The sequence below is a fragment of the Sphaeroforma arctica genome, assembly GCF_001186125.1.
Source record: "Sphaeroforma arctica JP610 unplaced genomic scaffold supercont1.256, whole genome shotgun sequence".
NCBI lineage: Eukaryota > Ichthyosporea > Ichthyophonida > Sphaeroforma > Sphaeroforma arctica.
Genome location: NW_014040302.1, coordinates 78,880 through 100,598, shown reverse-complemented (window position 1 = coordinate 100,598; position 21,719 = coordinate 78,880). Strand labels below are relative to the sequence as shown.

Here is a 21,719-nt window from a genome sequence, read left to right as displayed (position 1 = left end):
GTGCGCGTGTATGTGCGTGTGTGAGTGATATATATATATGTGTGTGTGTGTGTGTGTGTGTGTGTGTGTGTGTGTGTGTGTGTGTGTGTGTGTGTGTGTGTGTGTATAGTGTTTGTGTGTGTGTGTGTGTGTGTGTGTGTGTGTGTATGTCTGTGTCTGTGTGTGTATGTGTGTGAATGTGTGTGTGTGTGTGTGTGTGTGTGTGTGTGTGTGTGTGTGTGTGTGTTGTGTGTGTGTGTGTGTTTACACTGTTTACACGTGTGAATGTGTGCTTGTAGTTTGTGTTCTCGTATGAAACATACATATTTGTTGCAAATCCTCTATCGGGCTTAGCTAGAAACGCAGACTTTGTCGTTGCGTTTCATCTATTCGAACATTCACCAATACGCGAATATTGATATTAGGCATCATCGTATACTATTACTAATATGAAGGTCACGGGTCTAGTTTTGTTTGAGTAAATCTATCGCAGAACCACCTACCAGCATATACAACTGCGAAAGCATTTACTTACAGCAAATGTCTGCCTATTGGCAGCTGTATACGTGGATTAAGTTATATATATATATATATATATATATCAGTTCCCCATGTCGTGTAAAATTCCATAACCCGAAAGCATTTACTTACAGCAACTGCATGCCTATTGGCAGCTGTATACGCGGATTAAGTTACATATATATATCAGTTCCGTATGTCGTGTAAAATTCCATAACCCGAACCACTTACCAACAGCTTTTTAAACTTTTCTGGGAGATCCGACGCCCGATGCGGTATATGCAGATCGCCTAGTACCAAGACCAACTGTTAATATGAAGAAGCGAACAATAATCAGTTGATTATTGATATGAATATTCTGACAACCGCTTTCTAACTAGTGCGGAAGATAGCTGAGGGGAAACGTGCACGCAAGAATCCTCTGTTGCTGAAAGTGTGGGCATATCGAATTAGCACTCCATACCATTCTGATTGTTTTGGATAAGATCTGAGGCACTCTTAGATTTTGCTTTGCCTTTTTGTAATATTTTGAAGAAAAAAAAGAGCGCACTCGGCAAGCGCACGTTTTATTTGGGTGAATATTTCTGTATGTTATATTGTATTTGATTTTTTAATCATAGTACACTGATATAGACGAAGCGTCACCTGAGAGGGTCAGATCCGTGTATGTACGTACATTTGACATCGGCGGCGGCTAGTCGATTAGATAGATAGGATTGATAAACATTCGCCATGCATACCTTATTGAAAATTATCGGCACGGCAACGGGGGATTCGTCTCCTAGCGTCATGTTAGTGTTCGATAAGAAGAAATACTTGTTCAATTGCGGCGAAGGCTTCCAACGCCTGGCTACGGAACAAACTGCCAAACTGGCTAAAGTGGACTCGATCTTTCTCACACGCCTAAGATGGCGTAATTTAGGAGGCCTTCCCGGTGTACTACTCTCCTTGGCTGGTATTGGAGCGACCAGCGTCACAGTCCACGGCCCTGCGAACTTACATCACTTTTTCCACGGCACAAATAACTTCATGAACACAGGTCTTTTAGGGGTGAATGTGCGAGAATATGACTTTAAACATGCGGGGGAAGATGGTCAAACAAATTCCACAAGTAGCACAAAGCCTGTAGATGTATACAACGATAGATTTGTAAAAATTACACCGGTTTTAATACAGCCGTTGCGACAAGATGAAGAACCAGAGCTGAAGCGAGCACGCACAGACACAGGTAGCGAGGTTCGTAGTCACGATCAGACCTACACCCCACTGACAGAGGAACAAAAGAAAGTTATGCTTGCGCACCTCGCACCGGCGAAATCTAGGTACAACGACTTGATACATCAGCAGATACCTGCGCCGAAGAAGGGTGTTCAAAACGATGTAGTTTGCTATATGTGCGAGTTACAACCCGCCCCGCCAAAGTTCGACGCCAAGAAGGTGTGTTAGTAATACTGTGACTTCATTCGATATATTGGTATTCTTACACGCGCGTATCAGTGTGAGTAAATATATGCTTGGACTTGTGTAGCCACCACACATATATTTATGTATGTGTGTCTGAGTCTGTGTCGTGTATACATGCATGCACAAACGCACATACATATGGACTACTGTGTGTACTGAAGTTGCAAATTGGTAACCGACCTGCATTTCTGTCCATCCTGCGAAACTTGAATTGATTTCTAGTATACGGCCCACAATTCTGACTCACTAGTCCGTTGTATTGATATTAGACTCCCAAGATACTTTAGTATTCAGGTATTATTAAATTGTCTTGTGTGACTAAAATTTGCTGCACTGGTGTCGATTTTTTTTCTAGGCGGTCGAACTTTGTATACCAAAGGGATCGATTCGTGCGGATCTAGTGAAGGGTAAGACAATCACGCTTAAGGACGGTACAGCAATCACGCCCGATATGGTCACGACCAAATCGCCGAAAGGCTATACGGTTTTGATTATTGATTGCCCGAGTGCAGATTATATTCCAGCGCTTACCGCTGCTCCTGAATGGAAGGTCTCGCAAGCCACCGACGACAGCTCCAACCCACAGCCACTTGTGGTGGTGGTGCACAAATCACCTATCAGTGTTTTGAATGACGAGCGATACGCCACGTGGGCTGCGTCATTTGGCAAGACAGCCGACCACGTGCTTATAAATGAGGATCTATGTGACCAGTCAACTGTATACAAGAGTCAGGAGCGCTTACAAGCCAAATTGAATATCATTGATGAGAAGATCTTCGCGATGCCGGATTTCTCTACAAGAGATCCCGCTGCCGCAATATCTGCGCTTGACTTTGAAGTAGTAAGTTGAGCTATTTGAGATTTGGAGAGAAGTATCTTGCACGCGAAATTTTAGTAGCTTCTAAGTGGTGCTTACTCTAACCCATTTGAATATTCACGAAGTGCATCGGTAGCTTCTATACCAATCGCGCGCTCATCATATTTCAATAATACCATCATATTTGTCACAGTTCAGAACCCAAGGCCGCGTGGGATCGCCACAGATGGAGTACCGACTGGAGCCTGCTAAGAAAGCTGGCTTTCTGCCACCGGCGATAGATTTGCACAATAGTCTATTCACTATCATGTGCGAGGCAAAAGAGATTCTGGCTGAAAATCCTACGACTGACGGACAGTCAGACGAGGCAAAAGAGATTCTGGCTGAAAATCCTACGACTGACGAACAGTCAGACGAGGCAAAAGAGATTCTGGCTGAAAATCCTACAACTGACGAACAGTCAGAAACGAAGCATCAATTTCCACACGCGGATAAGGATGTTGAAGTCCTATTTCTTGGAACTGGGTCGGCCATACCTTCTAAGTACCGAAATGTAAGCTCGACCGCGTTACGTATTCCTGACATCGGGTCGATTATGCTCGACAGCGGTGAGGGCACGTACGGACAGTTGAGGCGGATGCTTGGAAGAGAGGGTGTGCAGAAGTTCGTTGATGATATAAAGTGCGTGTACATATCACACATGCACGCCGATCATCATCTAGGTCTGATTCAGTTACTCGCCAATCGATCCGCTTCGTGTCCGCCGTTACTGGTCGTTGCTCCCAATAAAATGAGAATCTGGCTGAACTTATACAGTGCCCTCGAGCCTATCAGCTTCGAATTTGTTTCAGCGAATGCTATGAGCGGTGGCTATAAGGCAAACAACCATTTGCACCAGAAAGCGCTTCTGGCGAGTTTGCGTAAGCAGATGGGTATTACCTTGGATTGCGTCGGCGTTATACATACAAAAGACGCTACCGGCGTGGCTCTTAGTCACGAGTCAGGCTGGAAGGTTGTCTACTCCGGTGATACCAGGCCTTGTGGAAAGTATGTGTATAACTGTTATTATGAATCGTGTTGAAGGATTATGAAACTCTTACGAAGATTGTCGGGCTCTGATATTCACCAAATAGTCACTGTCTGAACTTAATCGGATGAATTGTTATGAAACGCTTTGCAGGATTGTGAGGCACTTAATTTTGAGGGAGTTAAGTAACAGTACAATCTGATCTAACCCCCCATACCATCCTTGCAGACTTGCCGCTGCTGGAGCAGGCGCAACTATTTTGATACACGAAGCGACGTTTGAAGAGGAGATGCTTGCGGAAGCAAAGGCGAAGAATCATAGGTAAGTTCAGTCGATTCTGCTTGTACCCCTTGTAGATCCTTTGCGCCTTTTCCGCCTTGACTGGACGTCTACTATTTTATACGGTTTTTACTGACTCCAGACCTATTCTTTTGTCGTGCTTGTGTGCAGCACCACGATGGAAGCCGTTTTAGAAGGGGGCAAGATGAACGCCGGACTTATTGTTCTGAATCATTTCAGCCAACGGTACCCTCAGGTGCCGAAAATCGATGCTCGCTTCACCGACAGGACAGCAATTGCATTCGATCTCATGCGATTCGGTATGTATCTCGAATTTTACTAATGATCAACAAATTTCACCTCCGGTTGTAGCTTAACGAGACAGGCCAATCTCGTGCATACTTATTACTTTTTTGTTTGATCTACAGAATTCAAAGACATGCCTCGTCTTCCGAAAATGCTGAGCAGAATACAACTCCTGTTCTCTGAGGAAGAGGCTAGGCTGCATGAAATCACAGAGGCCAGAGAGTGTTGATTGTCGTGCACACAATCCGCTTACGTAAACCCACGTAGAATGACGGTGTAAATTACTGAGCATCTACGGCGGCCATGAATAGCTTGGTAGAGAGTGTAGTGTGAGAAAATTATACTGTCTTACCCACGGGTAACGGCCACGCGTCGATCAGAAGCGAAGGTCTGTATCCGAATACAAGCACACCAGACCTTTGACAACGCTTCTTGACGCCCGGTACTATAGCATTCAGTCATACCAGAAGATATGGAGAAGGTAGAGGGGGGACGAGAGAATCGGCCTCGCAGAAGCTCGCTCGAGAGCTCTTGAGGGTGTCACAGGAATGCTCCGGGTCAAATTATAGGCGGGAAGCATCTAATTCTTCGTCGCGCTCTGTCGTGGTTCAGAAAAAATGCACTATGAGCGACAAACTCATAGGGCGCCAATGCCACTCTCGTCGCTTAGACGGCACGCGTACGGACTAAAAATTGAAACAGACAGTCGACTCACCTTCAAAGCATGTTTGATTGCCGCCTCTTGGAGCACATCTTGCTCCTTCTCCCTCCTCTTCACTTTGCGCTTCTTGCCTGTCAGAGGTGGTACATGTACAAGTGTAAGATGACAATTTAGCGTGTGAACCGAGAGTGTAGTTCAGCAGCGGCTGCTACAAAGCAATAGTATGTGCAAGCACCGTAGCACGAACTTATCAGCAGAAACCGAATTGCATAACAATGTGCTGAGGTTTATTAGCAAATAAAGCACAGTCTGACAATACAGCGCAGGTCCCATGTAAATACCTTTATCTTGGAATGATCGCCAGTCACTGACACGAGAGTCTCTTTTGTCTTCCCAGACCTTGTCGGCTTCTGCTTTTCTTTTCCTTTTCTCCTTCTCCTCCTCTATTTCTTGTTGCTTCGCAGCTGCATTATTTTGCGACCCAGCGAATTAGAATTAAACATTATCTACTACGAGAATTGCAAACCAACTTGCGCCCTTAGTAAGAGAATCATATATGCTTGCTAAAGTGTCATTGAATAAACATACTTTCTTCTTCAGCCATTCGCTTTTCAAGCTGCCGCTTTCGCCACTCAATATCTCCCAGAACTTTGTTGGCTCTTGCGACCACTATGTCCTTGAATGCCTCAGTTTTGACAGCTGGATCATCGGCTTCGATTTTCTTCTCGTGCATCACCATGTCTAGAGCATCTTGAAGAGTTTGCTTCATCACCCGTCTTTGATTTTTGTCTTGGCAAAGTTTCTGATGTTAGCGGCGTGTGCGATAATACATGACAATCATAAGTACGATTGAATGACCAAACATCGCTAAAGGGAGCATTGCGATGCAGAAAACCGTTCGCTGAACGACTGGCAGAATTAAAGTACACCGGAGTGTTTCTAGCTTGCCTCTCTACATGAATCAAATCGCATTGATGTTCTACCAATGACAAGAGCACAAATTGAATATGTATACTTAACATGATCGCACAATATAGCTTTATAAATACCCCAGACAACTGGTATTTCATACCTTGGCTTTTGCCAGGATGGCGAAGGCATTCTGAGCGTCCGGGTGTTTGCACTTATCAGGATGGATCATCAGTGATTTTTTTCTGTAAGTTTTATTCAAAACCTAATGAAAAGGAGAAAATTGTTGAATCTTCATTCAATCGCTGACTTGCTTCTAAACTCTAAGATATAACGTGCACTCTCGAACAGAAGTCGGAACGGGGCGAAGGCAAACAGATCAGTTATCCATGAAGTCAATTTTGGCACACTTCACGGACATATGCATTGAAGCACACCAGTAGGTGATATTATATCGACACGTTCTAAGTGGTTACCCGTATGAGTTCTTATTGCGGTGTCGCCGGATATTTATAAAACTCCGCAGTGGTTTGCAATTGGCAATCGAATACAATATGACAAGGATCCCAACAGAACAAGGTCAGCGTGCAAGAAAGACGTACAAGCTTTTTTTTCGCGAATTTTGTGAACAGTTAGCGCAACATTTAAACATACGTCGTCTGGGGTTGTGAAATCAACGCCCAATTGCGCCCACGGATTTAATTTGAAAGCAGATAGCACGCGTGTGACTTCGGAATCTCGTTGGCTTTCAGAAACCTGTGAGGTGTTGTTCAGAGTGATAAAGTGTAAGTTAGCCTGTAACTTCGCAAAAATCATGGGACGCCAAAATATGCAGTACAACAGTGATACGCCGCATGTGAGGCCAGAGTATGGTAGTATGAATGGGAACGAGGCTACATAAATCCACGGTCACAAGACATTGTACGAACCTCACCCATGAGCTTCCGCAGTTCCTCATCCATGTCCTCACCCCCAGTGTCTTTAGCACCTGCTTCTTTTGTCTCGGTCATCATGAATACGCTATGATACTGGTATTTCCAACAACAGGTTTACTTTTTAGGAAACTGATATAAATATGTATGCAATCTATTTACATACACACATACACATATATATATATATGTTTATCAAGATATAAAGTACATTCACATCCGTATTCCTTTTTAATATATATTTCTATAAAAAAACTATCTCACGCTCCGACTGTTCGCACTTCGCACACAAGCGGCCCAGCCCAGGGCCCCAGCCCCCAGAGCTGCAGACTTAGTCGGTAAAGTATACTCAATGTGAATACCTTTGTTTGGGGGACTGGGGGCGAGGAATAATATAAATATGGAGCTAATTCCACACACGGTTGCAAATACGATCACATCGCTGTTTTGAACAGAGATGTAGACGACTTGAGTTAAAGTTATATGGCTTTAACGCTAAATCTATGATCGATAGAGAGCTTCGAAAATTCTAAAAAGTTTCATGTATTGCTAAACTTTCAGACTTTTTGTGTCCAAAAATGAGCTAACTTGGCCTAAGTATAGCTTAAGCATGTCGTGCCCGTATGTTTATTTCCTTAAGAACATTAAATTGCGATAGGTGGTAGCAAGACACTACGCGTAATCAGAGTCCACCATATCGGCGCCGGGTTTTTTCTATGCATCATCAGAAATTGGAAAGTTGACTACCGTGCGCAGGGCTATCGGTCGCGGTATTTCGACTTGAATGTGGGACGTGGCGTCAAGTACGAGATATGAATCTCCCGGATAACCCCGTTTCCGAATTACTCGTTCCACTCTGATTACAGGTAGTATCTATCGCAATTGGATGTTCTTTTGAAATAAAATAAACAGACGGCCATGACATGAAGTTGCACTATAGCTCTTCAGGATGGTAGGAACAGGTTATATATTCTTCTGTGACATACATATCCGTTTTAGCTGCTACCAACGTGATTACGAAGGTTTGAGCTCCACGATACCAGATGTGAATTCTACAACTTGATTGAACCTCAATATACTCTAAATAACAAATATAACTATGTGTGTGTGTGTGATAAGGTGGGCGGTTAACGCTATGATATATTACGAGACTTGGGCATGATAGTCTGAAACTAGAGATTCGTGCATGATAGTGTTTCAAACTAGAGACTCGGGCATGATAGTTTCAAATTAGAGACTCGGGCATGATAGTTTCAAACTAGAGACTCGGGCATGATAGTTTCAAACTAGAGACTCGGGCATGATAGTTTCAAATGCCGAAAAGCACGTCGAAGTACGAACAAAAAAGGAAAGCTGCTATTTTTCACTGATCAATTATACAACGTTCTTTGTGCACCGATAGAGCCAGGCTGGGCTTGAGAATAAGTACTTCTTCTGTTTTGTTAAACTGGCGGTGAACAGGTGCTGCTTTGAAGGGGGATTGGTATCTAATGTTATTAACAGTTGTCAACAGTCCTTCAAGAAACATATAAAAACTATATTATGTATGTTCTTTTATCTAATCCGAACTCGCGTGCACATCAATGATTTGCATAACCGATTGAAAAGTGTATAATTTTCATCAAAACGGGGTAAATACGAACTGGCCTCACTAATGTTGCACAATTGTGGAATGCGAAATTCGAGGCAGTGGCATAGTCTATTTATTTGCATTTTGTGAAGTCCTGCATCAATACATCTTGTGCATGTTTGCAATCGGCATACGGTGTATATACCGAAGCTACTAGGTACATTTATTCTTTTGTATGCGAAATTGTGAATTACGAGCAGGTCTCATATCGAGGTAAATTTTGAAAACTAAACTACATAGCAAACAAACTCCCGTATAGCAAACGAGAGCCTACAAAATACATATTGAAGAGCATAAATAATCTCTGAACTTGCTTGCATAAAGCTTCTGAATCACAACTTCACATTAATATTGTCGGCATATGAAATTAAGAGTTCATCCTGTCGGTCGCTTTGGTTTTCTTCGTATACGATTTGTACACTATACAACATTAAATTATCTTCTCATTAAATTGGTATGGAAAATGAGTCTTCTTTTCCGCCCTCTCTTCTCTTCATTCCACCTGGAGTCTATTAAGATACATATTATTATATACTCACAAGCAATGAGTGCGTGCATTTGAACATGTTGTAAGACGCTAATTGTAAGACACTATATGCAAATGAAATCAACCTTGAAATTGTCAGTAAGTTTGGTGGCTACTCCTAAGGACTAGACCAAAAGGTGGAGCCACCAATACTGTGCATACAACATTGAACAATGCCATGACTCTCTAGAGAGAGAAGAAAAAGTAAGTATATTAAAATATCATAACAGTGGACGGTCACGCATACAAGATGATGGTTATATAACATATGTAATATGTATTTCATCATAGCCTCCTTCAAAATGTTTGAATTTCAAAAGGCCATGATTTCATTTGTATTTATGACCCCTCGAAATCCCGCGCAACCATATTAGGGTTATCAGTGGCAACTTATGTCATCGATCCTTTGTACGCTATTTACTATAGTTCGGTACTTGAGTTTAATTGAAATATATATATTGTATGAATAGTAATATATATATATGCACTATCACATACACACTTGTTGACTACTCGTAGTGAGACGATATGTACACGACAAGCGATGTTTGCTGGTGACCTCTCCATAGGAATCCCTAATATTAAAATTGTATATTCTAAATATCATTTTCAACTAAATTCAAGTTGCTCCTACTCCATCGGATGGGAATCGATTGCTTTTGATAAGCGATAAGAGATACCAATGTCGCGCAACAAAGGAGTCATCAAGAATGCTGGCACTGACTGGCAAGCTGTCACTATTGTCCTGACAACATCGTTTCTGGAGGGCGTCGCCGATTCCCTTGCCTTTCCTAAAGTTTCTACTGTTCTTGAAAAGTATGGCTCGCTTAGGCCGAACGAGTTCGTGGTCTATTTTTCGACAGACATCTAGCACCTAGTGCAAATTCTTTTACTCAATTTTGTATCCTATAGATTCATATATTACTTGCAAATAGTTTATTTGTGTGTGTGTAGTATTTGATTTTTTGCGTTGAACAAGTTAATCCTCACCGGGCGGGTAAGGCTGACTCCCCAGGGCAATTATTCGGGCATACAGATAACATTGTCTTGGGTCAATGTCAATGCTATATATGACAACGCACGCTTTGTGACAGCTAGTCTTTACTCGTGTACATCATTTGTGAGGTTCGCATATTTGACGCCTAGTGTCTTTCTCAGATCTGAACGAATTTCGACGAGGGTTCAAAGATGCGTCATCATCAATCTAGTGCTATTTCTGGGCTGCCTGCACCTTTTGGACGGCTACGTTGTCAGCTTTTTCTACTTTATCCTCAAGACCATCTGGGGCTGGTCTAGTGGTCAAGGGGGTATGTGGTCCATTAAATGTGCTTTGCAAATTTTTTATGTAGTGAAATACCTCGGAACTTTGTCGTACTTTTTAAATTGAGCTGATTACAATCAAGCAGACCAAGTGACCCTTATGATTTCTATATATATATAATCACTTTACCTCATATATCTTTCCGTCTTGTTTGTATTGTACTTGCACTGCGTTGACCATCCTGTCCCATCCGGCTTCAAAGACGAGCCAGAAGCAGCCAAACTTCTTCTTCAGTACACATACAACGTAAGTGTACTATTCTCGATAATGTTCCATTGGTTGCAGTATGGATCATGTTTGCCGTGATATCTTGTATCTCCGACTTCGCGCTGACTACTTTGCTTTATTCCGCAGCTCATCTGGGTGTACCCAATCTACTGCTTGAGCTTCATCCTGAACAGCGTGTGGTATGTAATGCACCCTTTCACGAAGCTTCCGGCCTATTTGCAAGTACCGCCGCTTGGTGTACAGTGTTTGATTAGGTTTCATTTTATAACCCATTATGCAGGTTTGCCTCACCATGAGTCGTTCTGTCTGTTCGTTTACAATAGGTACCAAGATATAGCAGAAGATACTTATAACTTGCTTTTCAACGGATCCAGCACTCGCGAGAGAGCAAGTACTAATGTGTATGTGGCACCTTTTGCGTGCTAACGTTTTACACGGTCGATTGAATCGCATTTTGTGCATCTTCGCTGTTACCCTCAGTACGTATCGCACAATTTATTATTCTTTGCTTCTGTTGTCCAGATCCGTCATCTCTGCCATCAGCTCCAAAGCTGCAGAAACTACAATCAGCTTGTTGCTGGAAACCATGGTCGCGCTTCTTGTAAGTATGTCGCTTGTATATTCGGCTAAGCTAAGGTCCCCTCCCTAGAAGCTATCATTGTACAGAGCTTTTATGACTGTTACTAACTTCAACTTTAACATGCCTTGTACCTACAGGTAACCGGTCTGAATCTGGTACCACACGTGGGACCCACACTCAGTTTCATCCTGATGTGTTGGTTGTACGCGCTTTACTGCTTTGAGTATGTTCAGCTCTGCGGGCTTCATGTGTTAACCTTGAATTTCGTAGTACTAGAAGGCAGTTTCGCGGTTTTCATAGGCATTGGATGATACTATTTCTCAAAACCCACTTCTATCGATCTCTGCACCGAGTTAGATTTAAATGGAGTTCCTTCAGATGGTCGCTTGATAAAAGGCTAGCCTTCATCGAAGACCGCTGGCCATACTTTCTCGGATTCGGTATGATACATTGATTCGATTTTCTCGACTTTATACCTTCTTTCATTTCCATCTTATGCTTCTCGCTAATAGTTTGAGTTCTTGTCAACTTCTTGGTCGTTTATGAAAAGAATTCGTGCTTTCGACCCTATTGACTATCAGGTTTGCCGTTGAGTTGCGTTACTGTCTTCTCGTCTCGATTCCTCAGCAGCGGACTGTTTGCGATACTTTATCCAGCCTTTCTAATTTTGGCAACAGCGTAAGTATTTACTGTAAAGCACCCCAACAACGATCCGCTTAAACATACATCTTGATTATATGCAAAAATATATATATATATATATACTATAGATTTCCTTCACTACCTAAGTAACCGATAACGTTCAAGCTGATTGTTCTCCCTTACATGCAGGACCAACCCAGAAGCCCGTTCTTCAGAATCAAAGGCCCCGTTTAGGATACCGATATTCACACTACCACAGCTGATCAACAAGTGCTTCTTTTTCTTCTTCAAATAAAAATAGCTCAGCCTCGTCTGAGAAGCCGAAGCGCCCTTCATACCGCTAAGTGAAAAGGTCATCCCGACGCGCTAGTAAGACTGTAATCATTAGATTAAGTCAGAATATAAGCAATCCTAGAGACTATGGTAGTGATAACTGTGCTGAACTGCTATTACTGTGAAGTTATAAAAGATAAAAACACGTGCTAGTCGTATAATATATCACCATTGAAAGAGTACAGACCAACTACATCAGAAGTGAACAGAACAAAGCTGTATCACAAGCGAGATATAACAAGGTATGGTTGTTTATGTATAAACCTCGTTTCTGGTCATGTGTAACAAGGTATGGTTGTTTATGTATAAACCTCGTTTCTGGTCATGTGTAACAAGGTATGGTTGTTTATGTATAAACCTCGTTTCTGGTCATGTGTAACTAATATCCATTGAATCCGCCATACGTGGGGGGTCCCGCACCCATCATATTCATACCACCGCCCTGTGGCCCAGGTCCACCCATACCAGGAGCCATCATGGGATTCGACGGGCCCATCGTAAGCATAAGCGTTTCCTGGTTACCGTACATAAGCGGTTGAGGACGAGCCTCAGCCTCTTCGTCTTGCTCAATCTTTGTCACCTGGAACTTCTTCAAGTCGTCAACCTGTAAGGATAGGTGATGTGTGGAATCGAATGTGAATCCGTGACTAGATATAATAAGATGGTAAAAGAAGAAGTGCATATACAATACATTCCAGTACCTATCGCGAGAGATCTACATACCTTTGTCAAGTATTCGCGGACCACTTGAATGACGTACGGCATAGCGTAATCTAACAAGTTGTTCTTCCACGAGGTCTCCAGAACAACGTCGGGGCGGAGCAAGTCGTAGCATGTGTACAAGGTAGCTGTGAAACAAGGATAGTTTTGTAGTCCAACGAAAAAGTTGAGTAAGTTCTCAGCAGTTTCGGCATCCTTGGACTCGGCGGCGTATTCGATAGCGTCCTGGTATAAACTGTCTTCCTTGACAAGCGCGATTGCCTGCTCCCAGCGGCCGTTCTTTTTGAATAAGTAGGCTGCAATTCTCCTGAACTCGATCAGCTCGTGCTTCTCCAGGCGGATAGCTAGAGCCACCGCATCGACGTTATCGTAAGAATCGAGCGACTCTCGTAGGGAAGTGTAGTCTTCCTCGGCGATCAAGAGGTCGTTGAGATTCTCGTTCACAGCAGTGATATTCAACTCTTGTACTTGTTGCAAGTATGCCTTAATCAAGGGAAGGTGGCCGTTCTGTTCCGACGTGAAATATAATAAGAATATGAGTGCCGGATTTGTTTTCTAATAGGTGAATATATCCCGATACAGGCCTTTAATTATGACTCTACTTCTAGGTATTTACTGGAAAAGCATGCAGCATGAACAATCTTGGTATTCACAAGCAAGTGCAGACGAGTGCGCCGGCCTGCGGTTTAATAGCGGGATTACGGAGATGTACATGTACGAAACAAAAGACGCGTACAACCACAATCAAGCACGGAAAACATCCGCATACCTTTTTAAACATCCCTACGGTGCGTGTATGATCTATACGGGGGATAAGTACCGTCAACAGTTCTGACAGTTGAAGTGGGCTGAAGTGAAGGAGGGGAAATGAGGTTGTTGGCTTATCCAGATAGACGAATCAGTAAAGAGAGTCGTTACAGTGCAAGGTTAATATACAATTATAAATGGTAAATAAACAGCGTGGCTACATACCTGAAATTCAAGTAGAAAGTCATTGACTTGTAGAAGTTTTCTGAGTTCCCACATTTCGTGATTATGTCCTTAAACTGTCCGTGGTCCCAAGCGTCGGCAGGGTGCTTCATCATAGCGTTGGCAGCATTGTCATACTCGTCATAGTGCGTGTATAAGAAGACCAACTCCTTCCACAAGTGCGCGTCTTCGGCAGCTCGCAACACCTTCGGGATATTCAGCCTTGACCAAAATAGTTTGAGATGTTCCATCATTTTTTTGGGCTTGTGCTGTGAATATAGAATGGCCAGCTCGGTGAACATACCCATATGCGCACGCTCGAGACCAAGTCCAGCTTCCAAGCACGAGATTAACTCATCGAAGTGTCCCCGGCCGGAATAGTGTTGGATCAAATCCTGAAGCTCATCTGCGTGAACAATGATGTGTAAGGCTGCAACCTGAGCGAGACGGAACTCCTGATCACCCACACAAGCGAAGCACACTTCCTTCCACGTCTTTGTGCTGTTGGCTTTACGCGCACTATCGATAGCGGCCTGGTATTGTTTAAGCTTGACCAGCGTCTGAGAAAGTCTGGCGAAGTTGTTGACATTGCTGAAGCAGAGCTTAGCCGCCTCGAACATATCAGCGTCGTAGCACCTGTCTCCAACATCCTGAACCTTAGCCAACACATTCGACCCGTTGATGAACTCCTCCAGATCAGCGAGACGATCACACTTGGCGTACGCAAACACTAGCTCAGTCTCAATGAAGGGCTCGCGGGCTTTCAGTCGTGCCATGTTCAGGAATCTAACTAGATCCTCGAACTTCTCGTTTCGTGCACCCACCTCACACACCTCGATGTAGTTAGAGGGATCGTCAGCCTTGATGTATGAATCAATAGCTTCCTTCACCATGTTGTTGTCCAACTGCGCTTTGGCGAGGATGGAGTACACCTCTGGCTCGTTGCAGCGCTCTGCGAACTCATAGGCACGATCCAAAGACGCGATGTGCTCGATAAGAACTTGGATACCACTCGTGTTCACCTCGAACTTCTTGTAAATTGTGAACGCCTCTTCATACAGCCCAGAGCCGATAGCGATGTTTGCAATATCGGGGGCATCGTAGTTGTCAAGTCTATTCACATAATCCATGACACGTGAGGAATCAGCCTTGATGGCTGTGAGTATGAGAAGATTCTGCAAATTACGGTTGTCACTGAAAGCCGAGTTATCTAGCACAATCTTCTCCAGTAGCTCGATCAATTCGTTCGGCAAATCAGCAGTCATGAACGCCTTGACGGTCATCGAAACATCCTCGGGATCCCCACTCTCAGGCAGTGCGGTCTGAACAACCTGGTCAATGATCTGACGCCTGAACTCGTTCTCAGGGTCCAGAACCTTCGCCCAGAGGTCGGCCTCTCTGCGCGCAACCAAATAGCGTGCTTCTGACTTGAACAGGCTATTCGCGTTACACACCTCGATCAACTCGTCATCGCACTGTCCGCGCTCGTAAGCAACAAACGCCATGTGAGGATCTCGCTTCTCACAGTACTGACCGACGACCAAAGAATCATAATAAGGATTCTCCTTTAGGAATCTCTCGGGACTCTGATTCGCGTCAATGTAAATCTTGGCCAGAGCATTATGGACTCCGGGATCTTCACTGCCGGCTGCCAACTGCTGCTCCAACCAAGGCTGGATGAGCTTCAGGCGATTACGCTTGGAGACCTCCTCAGCCAATTCATTGACATCAAAGGGACCCTTCACACTCAGGATCAGATTCTTTGTGATCTCCTCGTTACAGTCCACATCCAACAGACCACCGACCACTTGAGGGAGTCGACCTGTGTTCACCTTCTGCACATAGATCTCGATGTACTTCTGCAAGTTGTTCTTGTACAGGTGGAGTACAAGATCGTGCACAAAGTCGAATCGATCGCAGACGATGATCAGGGGTAGCTGATCCGTAAGCTTAGCCTCTTTCAAGAAGTTCTTGACCCTCTCTGGATCGTATGCATTACTTTCTCTGCAGATTCGCTCAACTTCTTTGATCTGCCCTGTCTTAGTGGCAGCTTGAATGTACTTGAAGTGAACCTCGGACTCTTGTGAGAAGTTCACGATAGATCCCAAGAAATAGAACAAGCCCTCAGAACTCTTGAAGGACTCAAACATATCGATTAGCTGATCAGTTCCAAGTTGCTCGTGATACTTAGAAGCAATTTGGACAACTAGCTGCAGATTCTGGCGCATGTTGGAGGTCAACATAGCTTTGAGGCACTCCATCGAGTCCTCGACCGATAGTGTGCCGAAGTAGTTGATCATGAATTCGGGGTTAAGCAAGTGGGTGTGCACAATTGCTCGCTTGATATCGAAGATATCGGTGTAGTGTTCAAGAGCTCTCTGGAATAAGCCTGCATTCTCACACAGAGTAGCGACGTAGTTGCGGTCGTAGTGCGTAAACATATTGTTGCCAAGAATGGCATCGGCAACTTGAGGTGCAGCCATTAGATTCATCTCAAGGAGACGAGTCTGAAGCGCCGCCTCCTCCTCCTTATCACCCTTAAGTGCTTCCAAAAGGAAGGCTGTACATTGCTGTACCATGTTCATCTCCATGAAAGTGTCTACAACCTGATCGATTGGCGCTAGACACTCGCCCCCGTCGCACAACATGTTAGCAAACTGTGCTCCAGAGTCAGGGTTCACTCGCATAACCTATCAGACACAAAGAGGAAGTAAAATTCCATTGCATGAGTACTCCTCAACTTTTAAAGGAAATTATACGATAACGACCACTATCATTTTTCGACGCGTTCTGTGTATATAGTGTGTCATATCTTTGAAGTATGAAGTTACTGACGACAAAGTCAACGCAGATAATACACGTGTTAAAATTACCTGACGTAAAAGGAAAATCCAGTCGGGTGTGTAGTCCACCTTTCTGGCGTACAGAACGATCTTCTGGAACTGACCAGTTTCAGCGAAGCATTGGATGACCTTATCCGGAACCTCGGAACGAAGGTATACTGAGAGTGCAAGCATCGGAACGTACTGCTTAACAATGTCTCCGAGCTCTTCACTGCACTCCAGCTGAAAATAGACGATGAGAAATGGAGAATACAGCAGATGAGAACAGAATTGCGTCTAAAAACTTAGCATTTGTTTCTTCTTATATTATTTTTTAGCAACAGTACGTATATATTGTCACCTATTGAATCCTTCTCATATCACACTTATCCATATGTATAATACCACCATGACACGCAAATTACTTTTGAGTATCTGCCAATTCATGCCACTCAATCCCAAAAACAAGAATCCTTATCTATTATCACTAAGATACATATGTTCGTTGCTAATATGTATCAATGAATGGACTCACTCGTTCCTAAATCATCATCATACACGCATTCGTGATTTCAATAAAAACTTATAATTCCTCGTCCTGATTACAGAATAGTACAAGATATTCTTCATACAACTATTCATTCACACTTCAAATAATGGTTGAAAATATAAGTCAGATATTCGTTTCCGCGTGTACGTTTCCGCAACCAGCTTACTAAAACAACTCATCTCTGTTGCCACTAGAATTGTACTAATCGTAATGCCAGTTAATAAATATCCGAGAAATTGTGTACTCACCTTGTCCTCCTTCAGCCACTTCTCAACCAGTTGCTGTCTACCTTGCTGAAGTACAGGTCTAGCCAGTTCGATGGATTCTTCTTTGTTCAAGTGGCCCTTCTCCAACAGGATACCGAAGTACTGCAGAAGCGGAGATGTTTGTCCTGGGGGTACCTGAACGGACTGGAACTTCGAGATAGTCTCGGGAGTTCTCAGCGCACCCTTTGGCGCATTTGCTGCAACTTTAGCAGCCTCTGAGTATTGTCCAGCACTGAATAACTGATTGAAACGCTGTACGAACAAGTCATCGGCTCCCCCTAGATTGTTTCTAATGGCAAAGCGCACTGATAGCTGCGAGTTGTTCATGGTGTTCTGAATGTATGGAATGATGTTTGCCTCGTCCACAGTCACTGACAAGACTTGACCCTTTCTGTTGATACCCATACAACCTCCGGTGCTGTCCTGTTTTGTGGTGACGAAGATTGTCTCCGAGGAGATTCTATTCATGTATATGCACGCACCGCTCTCCACATCGTACATATGAACGTATCCGTACTTCGTGATCATGTATAGCACACCGTAGCGGTCACTCATTTCCATCGCCACCGGGAAATCGTTCTGGAACTCGGGAGGGAAAAACACATCGGCCAACTTCTTGGGAAACGGTTGATTTCCGGCAGGTGCTGCGGGCTCGATGATATGCAGCTATAGCAATATATATATGTGTGTGTGTGTGTGTGTGTGAGTGAGCTGTAGCAAGGGTGGGATTACAATTTCCATGGGTTTCATCCCTTTCATTCATGACAGACAATACTCGAGGCCTGAGAGAACTACTAACGTGGTGTAAGTATATGTTGGTCTCGAGGTTACATGAAAAATCGCACCTGCACATGTCACTCAAATGGCCACGTAACCATTGCCAGGGGACGATGAAAGCGCCCAAAGGGGTACAATTTGAATGAAGATAAGTAAACCTAAGTACGTTAAGTAAACATCACATGGTTCGATCAGAGCTAACCAGGATCTCTCGCAAAGCCACGACTGCTGTCAAACGAACGAATATGAAACATTGATCCATGAAAAGTTCAATCAGACCATCACTTATTGAAGCCACTATATAGTTGTAAAACATATCCACTCCCGTTTTGAGCCAAACCAACCAATTATCAACATATGAACAAAGTGTCACTCAGCCGAATAAAATTCGGTTTTCTCACTATTCCTGTATACGCCTATGGAACATAACTAGACGGCCACATGCACGATTCCCAAAAGAACGGCAAACTATACATTCACTCGACAGCAAGTGTTTAAAGCCAGTTAGATTAAAAGTGAACCTACCTTGCCTCCTTGGGGACCGCGCACGGCGAAACAGAACAACTTGGACTTTTGTGCATTGCCGTCCATTTGGAACTCCGCGAAGGTGCAGGCATGGGCTTCGATCGCCTGACTAACACCACGTTCTACAGAGAATAGCTGACACGCACCAACGACTCGCTGCTGTCCTCCCTGATTGGAGGCTGCGATGCCGACTAAACAGCACCACTTCTTATCCACATCAGCCCGGTACTTAATGATTTGACTATTAGCTAGGTTAGCGTGACGGTCAAACATCTTCGCTGGCTGAGAGTCGCCATCCATACTCCAGTGGAAAACGGCAGTGCCTGATTGAGTGGAAAATCAACACTAGATTTTAGACATGAAGACTAGACATGAAACATATAACAACTTTACCGGATGGCGACTGTCCTCGTAGTGGATGGCTCGCCAGGATACAAACAAGACGTTATTCATGGCTATCAAAAAGCACGACACCGGCAACACAATCACACAGGTATAGACATTGTCGGACGAGTGTGTTGTGCAAACTGTTATGTCTTATACGTACGTATCGTTGTCCCGTGGATGGAACACGCGAACCCTACATGCTAAGTTTGCGCTAACCCATAATCTACAAGTGTAGTGCAATACAGAAACAGATAAAATCCAACAGCTCTCAAATAAACTAACTCGCGGCTGCACATATAAGATGCAACCCGGACGACATGTTCGATATCAGTTTGAACCCTACCGTAGCACAAAGAAAGCTCAACTCAAGACACAACCAATTTTGCGGCAAAATTCATATAATGAAGCAATTTTGGCTGCAGCTAAAGACAACAACTTACCAGTAACTAGACCTACGGTTCTAACGTCGACCCAAGTCCAGTATACAACATCTTCATCCATCAGATGTGATTTCATCTTGCTCTTGAGCTCCAAGTTAAAAATTTGAAGAGTTCTTCCCGCTATTATCAAATACCAAAAAAAAACAAGCGGTAATGAAGTTAGTACAGTTCCATAAATCACGTGAACGCATTAAGAGTGCAAGCCTGGATTAATGATTGCGGGGACGCAGAACGATGCTAGCACACACGAACGCGGAAAGCCTAGAACAATTTTATTGTCTCGTGCAGAACAGTATAAATGTCGGAATATTAACCACTCAGTGTATGTATGAACATATATACAAACTACCTAGGTGGTAGTAAACATAACCACACGATATAACCTCGCGCAGAAGTTCTGGTTGAGAGATTCTGGTTGATATCCAAATACCTATATACTTGCGCTAAGTGTATAGAAGGAGAAAATCGCTAATTACCTTTCAAAGCGATAACCTTTGAGGATGGATGCATAATAGCAGAATCGGCTCCGATTGGACGGCGCACGGGAGTGTTAGGATTAGCCATATCCACGATGACAACCTGCTGTTGCTCGCCAACCTTCTCCCGAATGGTTATGAATTTGTCACTCTCCATCGTGAGGGTGGTGAACCCTATGTTGGCTGCTTGAATACCTACATTTTGCAACTGAAACAGATGACATTATGTACACCGTTAACAAAGCGATAGTTGTATGTCACAGGTGAAGTCGCACAGGATTGATGCGTTAGTATAAATTCACACCTACGAAATACTAACGCGCCAGACAGGAGAAAACAAATACAAAAAATATATATATATATAACTATAACTCACATTTAAGTGCTCCTTAAACTTAATGGGTAGAGTTTGTGCCATTGTGCTGAATCGACTCGGCGAACCCTTTCCTCTCTCCCTTCCTTTTAAAGTGATTGGCAATCAATAACAAAGGCACTATTTCGGTGATAAAAATAGATGGTAGTTGTGGTGGATGTGCTACTGAAATTATTCAGATTCTTGAACCGTTCACCAGTCCTCCGACAGATGCACTTCCATATACTTCGCGTTTCCACCTCTCAATATAGCGCAAGTGTTATAGGTACTACGCTACAATACCTAAACTTGTGTGGTACACGTCCACACTATTTACTGTTTATCTTATTTAAGATAGATACGAGTTTCATCCATATACATATATCCTGCAATTAAAATAAAAACTATATGCAGAATTAAAAACACAATATATTTGGAAAAAGTAAAAACAAACAAACAGAAACGAACACTCTGACTCACAGTAGGGCTACCCAAATTACATAAATAGTATATATAAAAATGCGAAATGTATTCTTTTTTTTATAAAAACACTAGTGTACTTCTGTGAGGGTCTGCCGCCCTGGGCCTCTGGCCCTTGCCCGGCTGCCCTTCCCATACTCTAGGTTTCCTCTTCTTTAAAAATACTCTATCGCTCTACACCAGAAACTGTGAGAGTGTGAGAGAGCTTTTGTGCTTTTTTTGTATAATTGTTTTATTTTAATATTACAAAAACAGACGTCCGAGCCTGCCTCGAGGTTCGACTGTTCGAGAACCCATTTATTTATTTTTCTAATAGTGGCTTAGATTTTATTTATTTTCCTTTTTATTTAGGTTATGGGCTGTGGGCCTGTGGGCTGTGGCTCAGGACCTCAGCCCTCAGGTCTCTCAGGACGACAGGTCACAGACTCTCAGCCTCACAGCCCACAGGTCACAGCCTCACACACGGAGGGGGGGGGGGGGGGAATGGGAAGTCTGGATTCTGGAACAAACTTGTATTTGTTTTTTGTTTTTTACGATTTCTAGAAGGCTCATGCCTATGTGTTTAAAATGAATGGACTCGAAATGACTTGAAATTGGATCTATTGTTTCTTTTTAAAATAGACTAAATATCGAAATCCCCTAGAGTGGATGCGAAAATATTTCCTTCTTTTGACCTGAAAAAGTTTGGAATTGTATATATCTCGAATATTTTCTTGCATGTTTTGGTAAGTAGTGGAAATAAAAATTTACCAATAATTTAATATAAAACCAAGCCTCCAAAGCCAATTTTAGAACCAAATGA

The 21,719-nt window shown here is 43.3% G+C and overlaps 4 protein-coding genes across 4 annotated transcripts; 2 read left to right on the top strand and 2 right to left on the bottom strand.

Annotated features, from left to right (window-relative positions):
* The first annotated feature begins 1,132 nt into the window (after window positions 1-1,132).
* SARC_04516 (hypothetical protein) lies at window positions 1,133-5,378 on the top strand. The gene is made up of 6 exons (XM_014301665.1): window positions 1,133-1,935; window positions 2,318-2,803; window positions 2,973-3,826; window positions 4,035-4,127; window positions 4,257-4,405; window positions 4,514-5,378. The coding sequence occupies exons 1-6, from the start codon at window positions 1,231-1,233 to the stop codon at window positions 4,618-4,620; spliced, it is 2,394 nt and encodes a 797-aa protein (XP_014157140.1). The 5' UTR covers window positions 1,133-1,230; the 3' UTR covers window positions 4,621-5,378.
* Window positions 4,968-7,019, bottom strand: SARC_04515 (hypothetical protein). The gene is made up of 6 exons (XM_014301664.1): window positions 6,891-7,019; window positions 6,616-6,717; window positions 6,125-6,226; window positions 5,641-5,854; window positions 5,394-5,516; window positions 4,968-5,183 (listed from the first exon to the last, which is right to left on the bottom strand). Exons 1-6 carry the CDS (start codon window positions 6,972-6,974, stop codon window positions 5,029-5,031), a joined length of 780 nt encoding a protein of 259 aa, XP_014157139.1. The 5' UTR covers window positions 6,975-7,019; the 3' UTR covers window positions 4,968-5,028.
* Window positions 7,020-9,544: 2,525 nt separating this feature from the next.
* SARC_04514 (hypothetical protein) lies at window positions 9,545-12,309 on the top strand. Its single transcript, XM_014301663.1, has 10 exons — window positions 9,545-9,865; window positions 10,208-10,356; window positions 10,573-10,616; window positions 10,725-10,777; window positions 10,922-10,999; window positions 11,121-11,199; window positions 11,316-11,401; window positions 11,536-11,618; window positions 11,760-11,856; window positions 12,010-12,309. Exons 1-10 carry the CDS (start codon window positions 9,732-9,734, stop codon window positions 12,113-12,115), a joined length of 909 nt encoding a protein of 302 aa, XP_014157138.1. The 5' UTR covers window positions 9,545-9,731; the 3' UTR covers window positions 12,116-12,309.
* A 151-nt stretch (window positions 12,310-12,460) lies between these two features.
* SARC_04513 (clathrin heavy chain 1) lies at window positions 12,461-20,866 on the bottom strand. Its single transcript, XM_014301662.1, has 10 exons — window positions 20,462-20,866; window positions 20,086-20,293; window positions 19,610-19,729; window positions 18,783-19,105; window positions 17,463-18,146; window positions 16,716-16,907; window positions 13,846-16,532; window positions 13,643-13,721; window positions 12,877-13,380; window positions 12,461-12,757 (listed from the first exon to the last, which is right to left on the bottom strand). Exons 1-10 carry the CDS (start codon window positions 20,501-20,503, stop codon window positions 12,533-12,535), a joined length of 5,064 nt encoding a protein of 1,687 aa, XP_014157137.1. The 5' UTR covers window positions 20,504-20,866; the 3' UTR covers window positions 12,461-12,532.
* Window positions 20,867-21,719: the final 853 nt, after the last annotated feature.